This window comes from Salvia splendens, chromosome 4 (genome assembly GCF_004379255.2).
Source record: "Salvia splendens isolate huo1 chromosome 4, SspV2, whole genome shotgun sequence".
NCBI lineage: Eukaryota > Viridiplantae > Streptophyta > Magnoliopsida > Lamiales > Lamiaceae > Salvia > Salvia splendens.
This window is the reverse complement of record NC_056035.1, coordinates 8,621,982-8,642,335: the sequence shown is the minus strand read 5'-3', so window position 1 is coordinate 8,642,335 and position 20,354 is coordinate 8,621,982. Positions and strand designations below refer to the sequence as shown.

The following is a 20,354-nucleotide window of genomic DNA, read 5'->3' as shown; positions in this document are numbered from 1 at the left end:
TTTATCCATGTCAAAAGATGGTTGAAATCAAAGTTTTTGGCAAGAAAAAATGGCTTCTCCCGTTGATTCGTTGGAGAGTCACTGTGCGGAGGAGGATAGACGTGCAATCTACATAGAAGAATCAATGTACGTCATCCAATGTCTCTCCTCCAACTCGATGAGACTCACTTGACTTCGTTGCCGTTGATTGGTCAAACTCCATTGATTATTTCTTCCTTTAAAATGAACATTTGTTCTTCATAAATGCCCATTTTTGGCCAGAATATGTGATATTTTATTCAATTAAAGTAGATATGACAATTAACTTCTCGAGTTGAGATGTTTTTATACTATAGACACAAAGCAGAACACGTCACTTGAATGATGCATGAGGAGAACGTGTCAGACAAGTGATCATAATGAAAGCTAAACTAAATTTTCAATCTTAAACTAAAAAAGAAATAATTTGAACTTAACTTCTTATTTAAAATGACATACTATGCTTACATTGAAAAATCGAAAAGTAAGCCTCAATTCCACTGTCGTTTTTGGTATAGGCTGGATTATTTTTTGCAGAACCGGAATCGGTCAATAGGAACCACGGTTTCATGTTAAACCGATTGAACCATCCCCCATTTTAAAAATCCATCTCTCTACCTCTCTAAAACCCTTCCCTTCTGCTTTATTTTGAAGCTGTCTTTTTTAAATTTCCAACTCAGTCCTCACCCCCTGTCTCCCTCGTTTTTCTCTCATCTCAAGTTTTGGTTTAGTCGAACTCTAGTTCTCTAGGGCTTTTCGACAACTGAGCTTCTCAGTGACTAGTGATCTCATCCATGGCGGCAGAAAAGCTTCGGGATTTGAGTCAGCCCATGGATGTTGCTCTGCTCGACGCCACTGTCGCTGCTTTCTATGGAACCGGATCTAAAGAGGAGGTATGGAGCATTTGCTTTTATCATGTTTTAATTTTACTAGTGTTTGGTTTTGTTTGTGATGCCTCAACTGTATTTGTCCGTATTGGTTGGATTGGACGAGAATTTGATGGATTTTCATCAAAAATCCTCAGAAATTAGTTCGTTCTGAGTGGTTTACTCCGCACACAATGCGGCTCTCAATCACTTGACATAGTATTGATGCAGGGACTCGTGAATTTGTTTTGTGCTGTCACGTAGTATGTTTGATTGAACTGGAATAATCTGGCAGTTAGTAAACTTGTTTGTTGAGCATAGTGGTAGTGTCACAATTGCAGTCCTTTTGTTTTTGCTAACAGTGAAGCGTGGTTGTTAAGTGATGAATATTGATCTCTATTGAAGGTATAGTAACTGCAAGCTCATACGACACTCAACATTTTTTACTCATGAATTTATGTCATTTTTTGACAAAACATGTTACCACCTTTTCAAACTATTTATTTGACAACTGGAGGATTAAAACGTGCTCCATATTAAACTAACTGCTTGACAGTGCACGTAAATGAGAAATTTCACTCATAAAAACCGGAGGAGTAACATGTATTATACTACTTCTTAACAGTGCATATAAAGGAGAAAACGTCAGTGAACATCCAAGCAAATGATTGTATATGAAGTTGTGCATCCGTTTTGTTTTACTTGGCTCTTTAAAACCTGATAATAGGCAGGTATCATTTGAAATTTTTGATACACAGACATTTTAGTGAACATCAAAATGTCAAATAAGTGACAGCATATGAAGCTATACATCTGTTTTGTGTTACTATATGCAGAATGTAATCTTTTGGTTTCTCCTAATCTATTTGTTTAGATGGCCACACGGTTGAACATATATAATATACTCCATGTCAAATAAGTGACAGCATATGAAGCTATACATCTGTTCTGTGTTACTATATGCAGAATGCAATCTTTTGGTTTCTCCTAATCTATTTGTTTAGATAGCCACACGGTTGAACATATATAATATACTCCATAGCCCCTCAGAAATTTCTTTTTGGTTCAAATTGGATTTTCACAGAACTGAAATTACATTGGTTTTCTGGACTCTGGAGTAGTATGTATTGTCTTTTAATACTGATTTAGCATTATTGATATGACATTATTAATATATGAGATAATAGATATATGTTTGTTCATGTTGAAACTTGAATCCAACCATGGAAGGTGACTGCAAGAATATCTTTTGGTGTTTAGCTATAGAAGATCTTTTGTAATCGAGGTGAAATGATAGTTACAACAGAATAACAGTGTCTGCATAGAATTGTATGTTTGGATTGTATCAAGTGAGGCGTTGGAGAAGTTGGTTGACCGAAAGGTAATGTATGTGAGAGATGCAAAGAAATAATGGCAACTTCTTGGATGCTAGCAAGCCATTGCCTGTTAACAACAAGAACTGAACAAATCTCTCGAGCTCTTGATTGAAATGCCTTGAATTTTTTTTCTCCTTTCAAGATGTTTGAAAATCACCCCTCAAACCCATTTTCATAAGGCCGAACAATCTTCATATTTATGTATATAGTTTCTTGGAACATCTTTTCCAGTCCTGCAAATGGATTATGATATCTTCTTACTCATGGAGTGTGCTTTAAACCATTCAGGCAGAATCATGCAATTTGATTTTTGCAATTTCGAATGCTATGAAATTCTGCATATATTTCTCCCATTTTTTGGTCATTTACTGCAACACAGCGTGCTTAAGTTGTGCTTGAAGGCAGATAAAGCTGGAAAGATTATTAACTAGGCAATCAAATGAGGTCTCTCAGTTTCTGGGAATCTTACTCCTCACAGCTTAATAACGTTGATTTTCTTCTCTTGGGTTTCTTGGCAGAGGGCTGCTGCAGACCATATCTTGCGTGACTTGCAACATAACCCAGATATGTGGCTTCAAGTGGTCCACATTTTATCCAGTGCTCAGAATCTGAACACAAAATTTTTTGCTTTACAGGTATGTTAAGCATGTTCATAGTAATATACAGTCCTTCTTTAGTTGTGGTTCTGGGCTTATTTTCCATTACAAAATCTGCAAATATTGTTTATTTTTGTCATCAACTTGTAATAACTGATAAAAGAGATGCTGAATTTCCTATACAGGTTTTGGAAGGTGTTATTAAGTACAGATGGAATGCTTTACCTGTAGAACAAAGAGATGGCATGAAAAACTATATTTCTGATGTTATAGTTAAGGTAACTTAATCTGCAAATCACTAATCATGATATATAGTTTTTTCATAATGTGGAAGCACGAGTACTTACATTTTGACCTAATAATTTTGTTAGCTTTCGAGTGACGAAGTTTCTTTCCGGAGGGAGAGGCTTTATGTCAATAAATTAAACATAATATTGGTTCAGGTAATTTCTTGGAAGTCATTGAGCATTTGTAATCACTTTTGATATTTTGGTATTACGTTTTGGTTGAATGATTCATGTCATTAAGTTCTAGTAGTCCAGTTTGTGATTTTTCTTTTATATAAAGATATTGAAGCATGAGTGGCCAGCTCGATGGCGTAGCTTCATACCTGACTTGGTTGCAGCAGCAAAATCAAGTGAAACCATCTGCGAGAATTGCATGGCCATTCTAAAAGTATGTTGTTATGGTTTCGATCTGGGTCTGTTAATATAGATCTGAATCTGTGATTAACTTGGAATGTTTTGCTTGTCAGCTTCTAAGTGAGGAGGTCTTCGATTTTTCAAGGGGTGAAATGACTCAACAGAAGATTAAAGAGTTGAAACAATCTTTGAACAGGTAATCATGTGAACATGGTACTATATTCATTTCATTAGCGATATCCAGAGTTTTCAAAAGCACGCCTGGGGTGGGCCTAGGCACAGGGAACACGAGGCTCGATCGTGATCGTCCCGAGGTTGCGGGGCGAGAGATATTCAGGAGGTGCGGTGGGGCACGACGGGGTGATGGTAAGGCAGATTTTTGTACAATAGATTGAGTAGAAAGCACCAGAGAATTGGAGAAAGGAAGCACCAGATGGCGGCGTAGCCAATTAGGTTGTGATGTGGTTATAGAGATGAAGGTGTATGTCAATGGAGTTGCAGAGACGGTGATTAGGTCAAATCTAGAAACTGTATTATTAATACTAATAAAGTCCTTTCACAGCAAATATTTATTAAAAGCCCAATTTGAAATAATGCACATTTTGAATTTGAATTAAATAAAAAGCCTAATCCAATTTAAAATAAAAACCCTTCCACCCCCACTTCCTTTCGATGAAGCAGAAATCCCACATTGCTGAAACTGCGCTGAAGACAATTCCTTCTGATTTTATGTACTCCCCGTCACCCACACCCCTGACAATACTGTTTATGTCTCAAGAATCCAATATCTGGCATATATGCTTCCTAAAAGGCAAAATTTATTACTTAGAATCCCCCTCTCTTTTTGGGTGAAGTCCTCATGGTAGTTTGGCCTGCATTTTAGGGCGTGCATTTTATGTATAATTTCTTTAAAGTCCTCCTGTTGTATGTCGTTAGTCTTGATTCTTTTAATTTGTTTGCCTCCAGTGAATTCAAGCTCATTCACGAGTTATGCTTGTATGTGTTGTCTGCATCCCCAAGAGCTGAACTCATCAGGGCTACCTTGGCAACATTACATGCTTTTTTGTCCTGGATTCCCTTGGGCTATATATTTGAATCACCACTGGTTTGTATTCTTCCCTTTTATTCAGTTGATTTTTTAATGAAGGAATCGAACTGCATCCTTCTGATCTGTTCCAGCATCTTAGTTGGTGATTTGGACTTGTTTGCTTTATTAATCTTTGGTGCTATCTGTTCTGATTTATTTGGCAGCTTGAAACTCTATTGAAATTCTTTCCTGTGCCTGCATATCGCAATCTCACTATTCAGTGTCTGACTGAGGTAGCTGCCTGCCCTCCCTTCTAACTGCTTGATAGATGCTTTGTGCAATTATATTTGTTGCTAACGAGCCAGTTTCTCAGGTTGCTGCTCTTAGTTTTGGGGACTTCTACAATATGGAGTATGTCAAAATGTATTCTATATTCATGGTGCAATTACAGGTAGTGAAGATAAAGCTTCTCTGCTATGATCTTTATATTTGTTAGATATTACCGGTTAGTTGGTGTGCTGATTGCTGTTATGGCATTTTTTGTGTACTAGGCAATTGTTCCATCGACCACCAACTTTGTTGAGGCATATGCAAATGGCAATAGTGAGGAGCAGGTGACTACTTTGATTCCGAATTAGCTTGCGTACATCTTATTGCTAGAATGTACACCCCCCCCCATGTTTACCTTGATACAGGTTTAGTTCTGAAGTTTTTCTTGGGAAGCAAAATCACCCTGATGTTTACCTGGATGCACAACTCCCCTCAATTTTTTTTAAAGAATATATCCATTTTTCCCAAACATACCAAACCTTAGTCATCAATCGATACAGGGAAATTCTATATGAATATTGCTGCCAACAATCAAGCGGTTAAGCCAGTGATACTCCTTTCCTTTGGTATACCTTACCAATACCTGGCAAAGCAGACCAAAACAAAACAAAAGGGGGTACTCTTTTTTGTCTGGATTCGTCGTTGCACTTTTCAAAAATACCCTTTTATTAACGTAATCAAATGGTGCTTGACAAAATTCTTGTTGTACCATTTCTTTCATTCACGACCAAATAATTATATTTTTGTGTGTAGTTTCCAAATTTTCCCAATTTTATCCTTATCATTATGAAACAGTGTATTAATGTTTAGGCTTGTAGATATAGAAACTAGAAAAAATGAAAAAAAATTCTTTCAACTTTTGTTAACATGGTCAATGAAGCACCAAACAAACTCTTTATTGGGTGGGACTTGCACTTGCTGGTAAATGTAATGTACCCAAATAAAACTTTAAGACAAATGTGAATGTTATGGAGATTTATGCACCTCTTCTGTGTATTTTTTTAGGCCTTGAACTGAGGCTCATTCTTCTTTGTTTCTTCAGGCATTTATTCAGAATTTGGCACTGTTTTTCACATCATTCTACAAGGTAACTCACCTTCATTGGAATTGACTGCTACTAAATAAAGTAAAGAAGAGAAAAAGACAAATCATCCTATTGCTGCTTATTTTTGAATCATGTGGTTAACAACGGAAGTGGCTTCCTAGAGGATTCATTCAGTATGTTGATATCATCACTAAAACGTGTACATGTTTGAAGCGGCTAAATTTTGTTTTAATTTTTTTATCAGCAATTAATTATCTGCACCGTGTCCGTTTTGTGTCAATATCTCCTTTACATAAACTTATTTATTTTTATTTTGATGACTGTTCTGAATTGCTGTTGGATATCTTAGTTATCACATGAGTACATTTGTTTTTGCTAAATTGCTGGTGATTATGATAGTTCTCGAATTGTAAATTTTGTGTGTTCTATTCAACCATTCATAATATATTCTTCTGTTCTGCTGGTACTTGATCCAAACTAATCACCAGTCTCTTGGTGATTAAAGACACAAATTATAAGATTGATTATGTTCCTACTCCTTTTTTTCCCTTTTTCGGCTCACTAATCCTCTTATTACCTTGTCTTTGCAGTGTCATATACGAGTGCTAGAGTCTGTGCAAGAGAATATAACTATACTACTAGTGGGCCTTGAGTATCTAATTAATATCTCATATGTGGATGACATTGAAGTTTTTAAGGTACTACTTGTTAAACTCTTAAACATTACGTACCTCTGACTTTTGTTATTGTTGTCACCGTTTACACAATTTCTGAGTGCCATGGGTTGCAGGTTTGCCTGGATTATTGGAATTCTTTAGTTTCGGAGCTGTTTGATTCTAATCACAATCTGGATAGTCCTGCCGGGGTTGCAAACATGATGGGACTGCAGGTGGAAATGATATTCAGTGTTCCTCTTAAATATTTCGAGTATAGGGTTGTTTTTCATGGGCATTATGTTGATAATTGTTCCAGTGAATACTGTTTCTTTTGTAAAATAAGCCAAGTTAGCATATGGTGATGTGAATGCTGCATTCTTGGTTTCCAAGCAGATGCCAATGCTTCTGGGTATGGTTGATGGAAAAGGATCACAACTCCTGCAGAGGCGTCAACTTTATGCTGGTCCAATGTCAAAGTTGAGATTACTGATGATATGTCGCATGGCGAAGCCAGAAGAGGTTCTCATTGTTGAGGATGAAAATGGGAATATAGTTCGTGAGACAATGAAAGATAATGATGTTCTAGTGCAGTATAAGGTCCTCCAGATTATTTAAAACTCATGTAGCTTTTAGACTGCAGTTTTTCATGCAATTGCTTCTTCTTGCTTTAACTCTTGCGGTATATGTGCAATAATTTGAACTCACAGATAATGAGGGAGACACTGATTTACTTGGCTCATCTTGATCACGAGGATACTGAGAAACAGGTATGCCTTGCTAGTTTTGTGGTTTCTCTATGTGTGCTTGTTGATACTGTTATGCTCTGTAAATATTTGCTGTTTATTTTATGCTTCCATTCTTTTACGGATTGCCTGAAGTAGTTATGTGGTATTGCTCTCTCTAGTTTCAAGACAATTGTCCAAATTCAAACCGTTCACAAAACTTACAGATAATTATTGGCAATGTTATCAATCTCGTATGGCGGCTTATGGCGGTTCGCCTAAAAACCGCCACAGGGATATGGCGTATTAGTATGGCGGATATGGCAGTCAATAATTAAATAAATAAAATAATACTTATATATTTATATATAATTCAAAAATTAGAAAATAATAAAAGTATAACATCTAAAACTATTAAAACAATTAAAAAGCCTAAAATACAACTCTAATCTCCATGTTTCTTGCATAATGCCCCATTCCTAAATGCAGTACACACGCAATGTTGTCAAATGGCAGATATGGCGGTGCTATGGCGTTTCCATCACCGAACGCCATGCCATAGCGCCATGGCACCGCCATATCTGCTATTTGATAACATTGATTATTGGTCAACTGGTTTTGACTGGCCACGTAGAAGTTTGGATTATGAAATATTTTCTATTGTATACATGTTTCAGTTTTATGGACTAGAATGTGCAGAATTTAGCGTGTCCTTAGAATGGATATGTAAGAAGTTAATGAAGATTTGTTTCTAATCTCGACCTTATAGCATGTAGGGCTTAAGTTATACCTTGAGTGCCTGATGTAATGTTCTGCCTCTTATTTTCTTCTTTTATATGCTTAAGCATTGACCGATTATGCTGATTCTCTGAGACCACTTGTCATTGATTTTCTTCATCTTATATCCATGTTTTAATACTTTATCCAACTGCTTGCTGTCATATGGAGTCAGGGGTTTAATTTGTATTCATGCTTTTGGGCTGAACCATTGAATTTTTATCCTGTTTGTGGCTACAGATGCTGACAAAGTTGGGTAAACAACTTATTGGAGAGGATTTTACCTGGAACAATCTTAATACACTCTGTTGGGCCATTGGATCTATTTCTGGGTCAATGGCAGAGGAGCAGGTAGAGCTTGTCTGATTGCATTACTTTAATGCTGTAAAAGTAGATAAGCTTCATTTGCGTTTACTTTCTTGATATACTGTTAGAAAAGCTAGCCCATGAATGGTGTCATTGTACTAAAGATATCATATTTACATGGTTGTCCATTATGATGCTTTGGAAATTGAAATGTTGCTTGATTCTAAGTTTATGTTTAGTTGCAATTTGGCGCATTTATGTTTATTGTGGTTTCTTGATACATTGATTCAAATTTTGTTCTTTTCTGGAGCATGATGATAAGCTTGGGGGCAATTTGCAATTGACATCCATTAACTTTCAATCTTTGGCAGGAAAACAGGTTTCTGGTGATGGTAATCCGTGATTTGTTAAACCTTTGTGAGATCACTAAGGGGAAGGACAATAAAGCTGTCATAGCCAGTAACATAATGTGAGGGTTGTGTCTAGTTATTATTCTGCATGAGAGTGAATGCCTAATCAATCTATCTGTATGATTCACTGATTTGCAGACAAAAATGTGGCTCTTTGTTTTTTCTTCTGAACTTTTGCTGTTTATTTGGCTGCAGGTATGTAGTTGGTCAATACCCACGATTTTTGAGGGCTCATTGGAAGTTCTTGAAAACTGTTGTGAACAAATTGTTTGAATTCATGCATGAGACCCACCCAGGGGTTCAGGTTGGAATTGATATTCCTTTTAACTTGCCACGTTTTGTGCATGTTTCTTACATGGTCTCATTATGTTTTTGTATCATTGTTCGCTGTTATTAACATCCTGCCGTCCCAAATCCCTGATGAATCTATGTTTCTATTACTTATCATTTTCAAGTTCTTAAACTGCGTGCTGATTTGGTATTACTACTTCTTTCTACTCATTTGCAGGACATGGCATGTGATACATTCTTGAAAATTGTCCAAAAATGCAGGCGCAAATTTGTCATCGTGCAGGTTATGATACATGTTTTGTGTATTTGGCGATGATCTCAGTTGCCTTTAGAACCAAAGGAATTAACTGTCTCTTCCAAACCCAGGTTGGAGAAAAAGAGCCATTTGTTTCGGAACTATTAACAACACTTCTGACTACTATTGTTGATCTTGAGCCTCATCAAATTCATTCCTTTTATGAATCTGTAGGTCCTCATATGGTGCTTTCTAATTTATAATTTATCCTATCATAATCTAGTCCTTTTATGAACCATAAGGCTCAAGATATTCCTTTATTTTTGATAATGTTGATTTTAATTCTTGCCACCTTGTACCTTGTAGGTTGGTAATATGATTCAAGCAGAAACTGATCCCCTCAGGAGAGGTGAATACCTGCAGAAGCTGATGGAACTTCCTAATCAGGTTTGGTCCCATTGCTCCTATAATTTCCGGATGACCCTACATTGTGCCTTCCACCTGCATACTTCCTCTGTCCCACACTAAGTGATCCCACACTAAGTGATGTACTCCCTCCGTCCCATTAAATATGAAACATTTGCTTTTCGGCGCAGGATTTTATGTAGTGTTGTTTTGTGAGTTAATGAAGAGAGAATAAAGTAAAAGAGAGGGAGAAAAAAGAGGTGATGTTATTTTCATTTTAGGAAACGTTTCATTTATAGGGGAACCTAAAAAGAAAATGTTTCATTTTTAATGGGACATAGGGAGTATTACTTTTCGACACGGGATTTAAGGAAGTGATGTTTAGTGGAGACTGGAATAGAGTAGATAAGTGAAGAGAGAATAAAATAGTAGAGATTAAAAGGATTGACTTTTGCCAAAAGAGGAATTGACTCACTTACCGTGGGATGGAGGGAGTATTTGTTAGCTAACTAGGTTTTATATCCTGCATTGCATGGTGTTTGTTGAAAGAGAATGTGTGTAGTTTAATAATTAATGAATAATTTAATTTGTTCATGCAGTGTTATAGTATTGTTTAAAATATATTTTTAAATGTTTGGATTTGATTAGTGGTTCATCTTTATTTGGTGTACAATAATACAATCAATATGCAGTTGAAGAAAAATTGTAAAGAATTATAAGGTGATTTGTTCATTAAAATATGCAATTTACAATATATAAGCTGTACAGTAATTTGCTAGATTAGCAATTTACTTTGGGCATGAAAATTCTTCACTAGGAAGGGAAACTGGGTTGTTTCTCTTCTAGCACACATGTATTGATGCACCTCAAGTTTCAACGTAGCTAATTGACGTTATACTGCAGAAATGGGGTGAAATAATTGGACAGGCACGCCAGAGCGTAGATTTCTTGAAAGATCAAGATGTGATCCGCGCGGTGCTTAATATCTTGCAGGTATCTTATTTTACCTTACTGTATTATTATTATATGCTTTTCTTTCCATGCAGACCTTCTCCATACATGGTACTAAGCCATAGAACTGCTTAAGAAAACCTTGAGAATGATCACTTAAACTCTGTTTTAACCTGTTTCATAAAAAATATCGTCACCGAGCCTGAGCTAGTCTATTTTGTTTGATCATCTGATGCTTGCTTGATGCCCTGAAGTTCGAGCTGGAATGGTCAATTAAAACCCTATGATATCCATGCATACTTGTGTATATATACATATGCTTACTGTAATGTATATATATTGAGCTATATTGAGTAATCGGTCTTATCTTGTGTTTCTGTATTGTAATGCTGAATCAGTTAATTATGCGACCAAGCTGAAAAACCTTATCATCATTGAAGACAGTGAAATTCTCTATCTTGAGCAATGCAAATTTGGATTTGGTTTAACCTTTGTTGGCTGGAAACCTGGGTTTCTTTGTCATCTTTTCATAAAATTTTATTGACACTCCCTATATATGTACCTAGTACCTACAATTTGGTTATACATTTAACCAAGGTAACATTATTGTACCCATAAAAGTTCAATATTTGACGGAATCATCCTGGATGCATTTGTCTACCCCACACACCCTCTTCATAAGCTAAAATCATATACGTATGTCGGAGGCATGACAGAACCTAGTTAATGAAACCTTGTGGTTGTGTAGTTGGTATACCACTTTATAGATTAAAACCCTTTTACTTAAAGCTGGTAAATGGCATCTTTTCTTTTATATTACAAATTGACATGATTTCTATTCAAATCCTAATTTATCTTGGTCTTTTTTCCGTCTGCTCAATATGAATGGCATTTGTAGTGATTGATGTGTTAATTAAGCCAAATGTATGCCAAAAAAAGTTCATAGTTCCTAATTATTGTTTAAGCAGAAGATCAATATTATAGTTTGTTACGATAGCTGTATGTCATTGTCCAGTGCCCCTGTCTAGTTTTATTTACTCTCTACATATTGATTCTCAATATGCGTTTTTGTCTTTCTTGTCGTGGATATAAATTTATGCTCACATTTGATCCTCCAGACAAATACTAGTGTTGCTAGCTCTCTTGGGATGTATTTTATGCCACAGATTTCCATGATCTTTTTGGACATGCTCAATGTTTACAGGTTCGTTGAGTTTTGTTTTAGAATGACAGTCCAAGTTTCCCTGAGTAGTACTATTACATTTGTGTGTATTTTGATGATGGTCGAGTTGCATGGCACAGAATGTACAGTGAGCTTATATCAACCAGTATTGCCCAAGGAGGGCCCCATGCTTCTCGGACATCTATTGTGAAACTCTTACGGTATATTCTAAATCTGGAGCATTTTTTTGGGTACATTTTCAGTCTAATAGCTGTGTCCATTTCGTCCATTTTCAACAGTTCAGTCAAGAGGGAAACATTAAAGCTCATTGAGACATTTTTAGAACAAGCTGAGACATTTACAGATAAAGCTGAAGATCAGCAACATATCGGAAAGCAGTTTTTGGCTCCAATGATGGACCATGTGCTCGGTGACTATGCTCGGAATTTGCCTGATGCGAGAGAGTCAGAAGTTTTATCACTCTTTGCAACCATAATAAATAAGTAAGTTTTTCTTTTGGGTTTCTTTACAATTTGCTTGTGTCTTTTAGATGTCTATAACCGAACACTGTCTGACCTCCCCGTAACAGTGATTTGCTTGTTTTCCTGGCAACGTTCTCAGCTGTGCATACATGCAATCATCAACAGTGATTCGCAGCATAATTGAACATGATTTTTTTGTGGCTGGGATGTTGTTGCTCATATGCATAACGTTGATTTAGATCTTGCTGTCATTCATCATGAATTTTGTTCTCTTGCTTCCTTTATTCAGGTACAAGGGAACAATGATTGAGAACGTTCCTCGAATATTTGAAGCTGTATTCCAGTGTACTCTAGAGGTTGGTGAAGCCTTCGTTACATATTATTTGTTGCATAATGATAAATATACTATCATTTTAAAAATATTCCTAATTATCTTTTTTACTCTGGAAACAAGAACTTGAATTTGAAGCTATTTAAACTGCCATATGTAAATTCAGGTGTTGATCTATGTGTTAACATTTTATGCTGCCATTATTGGATACTGGTTATTTTGGGCTTTGACATCTGTATGTGTTTTCTACTATAGTTCTTTCTTTAACTATTAATTTCATTCAGATGATAACAAAGAATTTTGAAGACTATCCTGAGCATCGACTGAAGTTCTTTTCACTGCTTAGAGCTATTGCTGCGCATTGTTTTCCTGCCCTAGTGCACTTGTCAAGTGAGGTGTGTATATTGAACCAACGTTACTGGCATTTTGTAGATAAAGTCCATTTTTACATGTCGGGGAAACAACTCAAGATCATTAATTACCTATTGGTTTCATATTTCTATAGGATCATATTATTTACTTTGGTTTTTTTGCTCTTATGTCAGCAATTAAAACTTGTTCTAGATTCTATCATTTGGGCTTTCCGGCATACTGAACGAAATATAGCAGAGACTGGTCTCAACCTATTGTTGGAAATGCTGCAAAATTTTCAGGTGTAGTTTGGTTTGTTAAATTTTTATGGTGTTGATAATTATTCTAGCCAGTGCGTGATGGGTTTATTTATGGCTTTTCAGGGTTCTGAGTTTTGTAACCAGTTCCACCGGACTTACTTTTTAACAATAGAGCAAGAGATATTTGCTGTTTTGACAGACACATTCCACAAGCCGGGTTTTAAGTTGCATGTACTGGTGCTGCAACACTTATTCAGCCTGGTAACAGCATTTCTCTTTTTATTCATTTTTGGTTGCTCCTTTTGTTCCCTCTTCGTACTGGCAAACTTGTTGACTGGCAGGTCTGATGAAAGTCTAGTGGGGCCTGCATACTTTGATCACACTTTTTGTGTAATGATCTATTCGATAAACTTCTTTTGATTAAGCTTCGTAACAACTTTTTGTGTAAATTACAGGTAGAATCAGCTGCGTTAACTGAACCTATATGGGATACTGCAACAGTTTCTTATCCTTATGCAAATAATGGCATATTTGTCCGTGAGTATACCGTAAAACTTTTGAGCTCATCGTTTCCGAACATGACAGCAACGGAGGTATTAAACCAAAACTTTCTTTATGTACTTCAGAATTTCAGATGTTTAGACATTTATCTATTTTTTGGTTCTCTTCAGGTTACCCAATTTGTCAATGTACTTTTTGAGTCAAAAGGCGATATTTCTTCATTCAAAGATCACATACGAGATTTTCTTGTCCAATCAAAAGAATTTTCAGCTCAGGTAAAATATTTACTCTTGATTTTTCGTTAGTTTTTGTTCTCACACAACTCATTTCCTGGTCAATCTTGTGAGGATGCTTCGTCGATGGAGTTCATTTATTGAGTTTTATGTTTTTTTTTATTTGAATCCTTTTCAACATCTCAGTCTTGTGAGTTGGTGGGCGGGTTGGGGCTGGGGGTGCCTAAGAATTGAAATTGGCTTCACTCTGTGGGTGAAATTTGGTTTCCTATATTCATTCTTGACATACTGCTGCATGCCTGCATCTAATGGTTGTGTCATTGAGTCATTTGGTGCAGTCATTTTCTGGTACCAGACTTTCTTCCTAACACAATTCAATGTGCTCTGGTAGCAGAGTTTTGTGGTAGCCATGACTTTTTCGTTTTATTAAAAAAAATGGAACTGATGAGGACCTTGCTAGTAGTTGCTCCTTCCTTTGTAAAACAGACAGTAGCTATATCCTTTATTTTGCACAAGACAGTAGCGATATCTTGGTGTTTTATGTTCCCTTTTTGTCTATTCATTGTTTAATTCTTCTGATCTTTCTTCCACTTCTCTTTCTCATCTTCTTCCTTTGACTGCCTACCTTCTTCTCTCTTTTTATTTCTATGTGCAGCCCCTTGTATGACTAAGTCTCTGAGTTTGGGGTTTGGTGATTTCCATAGAGAATCTGCATTTGACATGTTATTATGCACCCTGATTCTTATATTGAAATTAGGCACTTGACCTTTTCATTTATGATCCAGGACAATAAAGATCTTTATGCTGAGGAAGCTGCTGCCCAGAGAGAAAAAGAGCGACAGCGCATGCTATCAATTCCAGGACTCATTGCACCCAACGAGATACAAGACGAGATGGTGGATTCATGAGCAATGGCACATTTTTGAGCCAAGGCTAGTTTGGATTTTTAACTGAAAGTTAGGCTGTGGCACCTGAATTCCTCATTCATACATTATTTGGGTTTTTCATCCGTGGATTGCCTAATCTGGCCGGTAATATTTCTGAATGAAACGAGGAAGCTGTCGGGGGTGCTGCTGAAGAAACCACTTGCTGGTTGTAGAGTATTCAGAACGTAAGTTAGGAACATGGGCATGTCACTAGAAACATTTGTGATAGGAGGGTGGGTTGTGCAGAAAATCCTCTTTTTTAGCGATTTGTACGAATTTATAAAGATTTATTCTTTAATGCTGCTTTGCAGTTTGTCTTGTACACTGATTAGTGATTTTGGTAAATACTTATTTTTTTTATACTATCTAGTTATTTTAAAATCAATTACCAAAACTGTCCTGGTTCATGTTGGTGTATGCTGCGTAGGTTGCTGTTCCTTTTGATTAAGAGGAAATTTAATTTTGGGATTTGCTTTGGTTAGTGACAACAAAAAATTCATTTAATCGGGTCTATGCATTTGTAATTATATTAGTGGAGTAAAAGTTATCGTGAAATTAAAATGAAACAGGTTGGAATGAGTTGGTCTGTGTTGGCATGAGAAAGTTGAAATTATTTGTATCAATGTAACGCGAATACTCATTTATGACGTTCATTGCGCAAAATTCCCAATAAGCCGCCGACATGTGGAATATATGGCTGTGTCTGATATTCGAATATTCATCTAACAATTGTGCACTTGCATTTGTTCAATTCATTAGTTGCATAATGCAACGTATTATTAAAATCTAATTATCATAAACAAATGGATTTCGTTGGTGGCATTACATGTTCATATAACGTATTCTGCGTTGTAACTTATAAAATCAAGGGAGTTTTTAGTGATTATACATTATCACGTAAACAAATACAGTAAAAAAATTATGCGTCGTTATTTTGTTCAGCAACATATGGAACTTAATCGGAAGGTGCCAGCTTAGATTTTGTCGTTTCATATGCTTCAAAGTTTGGTTGTTCAGATTAGAAGTGATATTTAGCAGAAATTTGAACATCTGATTATGAATTGGTAATCGCGAGAGGGTGGTTGTTTATTTTTAAAATTATTGATTCTGATACTAAAACTATGCAATCAGCAATATGCTAGTTCTTTTCATCAAAAAGTCTTTGCTAATTAATATAAATTGTGTTCTTCCGTTAAGGTTTTATGAGTTTCACATACACTTCAATTATACATGTTGTCGAATTTACCTTGAGTGGTACTTTATATCCAGTAACTCCACTTATGAAACAGTATTTTTTTTTGTAAAATACTATACTTGAGTACCACAACCCAAATGCGGCATCACATATCAGATTATTTAGTGCCAATGGTGTACAAACCATAAATTGTAGTATTATGTATCACGTTGTGCCGTGTTATCTACCTGACATGTAGAGTTGGAAAACGTACGTGATTGAATTTAAAGAACCAGCTAGAGTGGTATATGAGCTGACATTTGATTCACTAGTCTAGGCAATCAAACTAATAATAGTACATGTGCTGAGTTCACCTTTGTATTATGTAGTTAATATATTTGTGGTACACTGCGTTTTATTATTGCTTATTACGAGTGGATGTAGCTGCTACACGTAGACTCGGGTTACTATTTTGTAGGTGTGTCCTCTATAATCAGAGTCGACATCATTGTAGATTGTTGAATTTGATCATAGTAATTTCAGTCAAACTAAAATGATATGTGCAGATGATATGCTATAAGGTTAATTTCATTTAATAATTTCAATTGTCATAGGTTGTGATGCTTGGGCTGGATGCTGCTGGCAAGACAACTATACTGTATAAGCTTCACATTGGAGAGGTTTTGTCAACTGTTCCTACTATTGGTTGGTTATAAAATCTCTATTTTCTCTCTTTTAAAATTGCTTCTTGTTATTTCATTTACATTATAGGCCGCTTGAGCACATAATGTGGTTACATGTTGAACATTAGACAGACTGAGTTAACAACATAGTGGCTTGGACACATTTTGATGATGATTATAAGTTTTATCAATAGATAGTTATGCATTCCTTACACATGTTGATGAAGAAGAATTCAATCTGATCAAAGTTGTTGCTATTTTGCAGGTTTTAATGTAGAGAAAGTTCAATATAAATGTGATCTTTACAGTGTGGGATGTTGGTGGCCATGAGAAGTTAAGACCCTTATGGAGACATTACTTCAATATTACTGATGGGTTGGTAAGGTTCAATTCATTAGCATTATACTTCTTTCGACTAGTCATTGTTAGGCAGGTGCATCTTAAAGATGCCAACAACATAAGTCTACAGATAACTTGCAAATAATTCTACATGCTCTATGGATAAACTTGTTTGACCCCATATATCTTCCAAATGAACAATACCTGGAAAGCTTAATTGTTTCTGTGAATTAGCTCCTTGCCCTTTTTGAATCTGCCTGGTTTTACTAATCTATATGTATTAATTTATCTCTGTAATATCAAGTGGAGAAATATTTTTTTACAGGAAGGAAGTATCCATGGTGATTGGTGCAGAAATTGTCAGTTTTGTTTCTGATATTATGTGATAACTTGTTTACTGGATATATATGAACTCTTGGGGTCTCTGCCTTATTCTTGTTTGACAGATGTAGGAAACATTTCCTTGTTTCATGGATTTGAGTTATATATGAATTTTGCTGCGAAGATGTGAAGATACTTAATTTTGGCTGCACAGGCTTGTTATTTGTTATCTTCTATGAGATGTTTTTCACTTTATTTCAGTGCTAATTGTAATGATACACTTTCCATAATTATGTCCTTTCTTTCTTGGTCGTATGAACTTCATTCTCCCTTTGTTCCTTGATGCCATCTCTTCTGTTATGCAGATCTATGTTGTTGACTCTCTGGATCGAGAGAGAATTGGGAGGGCAAAGGCAGAGTTTCAGGTTTAACTCCTCTTGAATGATTGATGATTCATATGTGTATGGCTCATTTTCTCCAGTTGCATTATATTGAGTTGATTATTATATTCCCCAGGCGATTATCAGAGACCCATTCATGCTTAATGCTGTTATATTGGTCTTTGCAAACAAACAGGACATGGTACGCATCTCTTAATAGCGAAATTTAGAGTTTCGGGAAGGCAACTGTAGGTACTACGGCTTTTTGTGTACTAGTGCACTTCGGTTTGGCTGTGGGAGAAAGATGTAGAAATGTATGGGTGGGGGATAATTAACTTCTTTTGGAGATAGGTGATATATGAACTTTTAACTTCATGTCTGAAATTTATGAACAAGAAGCTGGCGATTAGGTTGTGTGACTGAGGTCATCGTCAAGATGAAGATGGTTGACGACAAAACAAATTTTCAGCAGGATGAGTAAATAGAATTTTTATTATAACGATCTATATGCTAGTGCTAGACGATGAACCACCTATAACATGTGAGGATGTAGATTGTTGATGAGGAATATATATATATATATAACCAATCTGTAATTCTCTGTATTATTACTACTACGGAAATTATGAAAAACGAAGTTTAAATGGGTAGTGCGATGTTTCACACTCATTAATTAATATGGATGACGTTGTACGTGTGACTGGGTTAACAAACTTAGTTCGCCAAGTTTGATAGCAAATTAAAACAATGTTTGGTTCTTTTTGTCTGTGAAGAGTCTGCTTTTTTCCGTTCAGAAAGGCGCAATGACCCCCTAGGGAAGTTTGCGACGGTTACGATCTCAAGAATAGAAAATGGTACGGGTTGTATGAAGGGTTGGACTGGTTATCAAGCACTTTGAAGGAACACAAGGCTGCTGGATTTTCTTCGGTGGGACCTTCGTCGTTCTAACATGGTTCAGTCTTGTTTGTTCTCTTCAACTCTCTGGGAACCCATACACTGTTTTGTAGGTTGATACCAGAATTAATCAAATCTGTATATTGCAAAAGCCCGAATTTCTTTGCCCCTTTTTTTTTTTACCTTAGAATCTTTTTGCAGTGTAGCCACCAAGGCCTCGAATAACACTTGGATTATGCGTTTTGTATGATGAATGAAAACGCAATTGCGTTTATGTAGGAATTGTTGGAGTGGTTTATTATATTTTGCTAATACCATCTTCCGTATTATGATCTTTAGAATGTTGAATAAATCGAGTTTCTCCACACTCCAAAATTTTCCTACTTTTAAGGCACACAGTATTGATTATTGAATGCCAAAATATAATCGAATAGCTACAAAAATATTGATATGCCTTCATAAATGTATTATAAGTGCAATTATCATTTTTATATACTCCATCCGTCCCCTATTAATTATACACTTTTGTCATTTTCATTCGTCCCCATTAATTGTTCACTTTCATATGATAAGTAGGTCTCGCATTCCACTAACTTATTTCACTCATATTTTAATCCACTTTCCTTTACATTCTTAAAACCCGTGCTAGAATCAAAGTGGACAATTAATTGGGGACGGAGGGATTATATATATTTATGCGAAGCATATTTCCTATATTTTGCCCCTTAGACTATACATTTATATGTAAATTACAACTCATCAAATCGTGTTTTCATCGAAGTTTAGGATGTAAAAAGCTGGAAGTTCGCCGGAAGTGCATGCTCAATGCTCCGTGAGGATTCCAGAACTAACACCCGGTCGGGTGATTTCGCTCCAACAAAACACCCTGTCGGGTGATATTGGTAAAGCATGCGGAGTCCAGAAGCTTCGCCCGGTCGGGCGATTTTATGTTTCAAAATGCCCGGTCGGGTGAAATTAGTAAGGCATGAGGAGTCCAGAACGAACACCCGGTCGGGTGATTGTCCACCAGCAAAACACCCGGCCGGGTGAATTTGCTAATTCACTACAATTGTTGAGTGATTTTGTGGAGCAATTATTTGAGAAATGAGGGAGAGAAACATTTGAATTGAATTGGCAATGGAGAGTTGACGCACGGGGCTGGCGGTTTACAAAATGGTCGTGGGAAGTTTAATTTGTTTATTTAATGGACAAATATTGACAGACGGAGGAGGGAGGGTGTTTTGGACGAGAAAGTAGAGAGAAAAGAAGGAAGAAGAAGAGAAGAGGAAGGGAGATCCAATCTTCATCATCTTGGAGACGGACTATCATCGACTATCGGAGAACACCATTAATCTTACGGTTTTTCTTCTTTAGCATGTGTGGCTAGTTTGTCTTCATTGCTCCTAACACTAGTAAGATGAATTGAATGTAGAGATTGTATATTTAATCATTCGCTTTTGTTTTTGTCTATGGTTCGAATTTTATATATGCTATGTTTTGATGCATCTAATGTAGTATATTTTTCGCCTCTTTCTAATGTCTCTTTAACTTGGAAATTGGATGATAACATAGATGAAAAACTTATGAATTTTACCTTGTTAAGAGAAAAATGCATAGGTAAATATTGATGTAAAAGAGTCTTTGGAGTTGAATTATTTACTACGC

At 36.1% G+C, this 20,354-nt stretch overlaps 1 protein-coding gene and 1 pseudogene across 1 annotated transcript; both read left to right on the top strand.

The window, feature by feature from the left end:
• Positions 1–620: 620 nt before the first annotated feature.
• LOC121798366 (protein EXPORTIN 1A-like) lies at positions 621–15,283 on the top strand. Its single transcript, XM_042197331.1, has 32 exons — positions 621–911; positions 2,779–2,895; positions 3,042–3,134; positions 3,228–3,299; positions 3,424–3,531; positions 3,611–3,693; positions 4,464–4,602; positions 4,749–4,817; positions 4,898–4,975; positions 5,076–5,138; positions 5,897–5,941; positions 6,490–6,597; positions 6,690–6,788; positions 6,949–7,152; positions 7,263–7,322; positions 8,295–8,405; positions 8,732–8,829; positions 8,966–9,074; positions 9,279–9,344; positions 9,428–9,526; positions 9,663–9,743; positions 10,605–10,694; positions 11,771–11,856; positions 11,955–12,035; positions 12,114–12,317; positions 12,586–12,652; positions 12,912–13,022; positions 13,173–13,280; positions 13,362–13,499; positions 13,694–13,831; positions 13,910–14,014; positions 14,758–15,283. Exons 1-32 carry the CDS (start codon positions 813–815, stop codon positions 14,878–14,880), a joined length of 3,252 nt encoding a protein of 1,083 aa, XP_042053265.1. The 5' UTR covers positions 621–812; the 3' UTR covers positions 14,881–15,283.
• A 563-nt stretch (positions 15,284–15,846) lies between these two features.
• Positions 15,847–19,001, top strand: LOC121800607 (annotated as a pseudogene).
• Positions 19,002–20,354: the final 1,353 nt, after the last annotated feature.

Excerpts from the sequence above, each read along its gene's own strand:
- LOC121798366 (XM_042197331.1), top strand. The coding sequence starts at position 813 with ATGGCGGCAGAAAAGCTTCGGGATTTGAGTCAGCCCATGGATGTTGCT. Across the intron at positions 5,942-6,489 it reads TTTTCACATCATTCTACAAG|TGTCATATACGAGTGCTAGA; the intron begins GTAACTCACCTT and ends TTGTCTTTGCAG. Across the intron at positions 13,281-13,361 it reads AAATGCTGCAAAATTTTCAG|GGTTCTGAGTTTTGTAACCA; the intron begins GTGTAGTTTGGT and ends ATGGCTTTTCAG.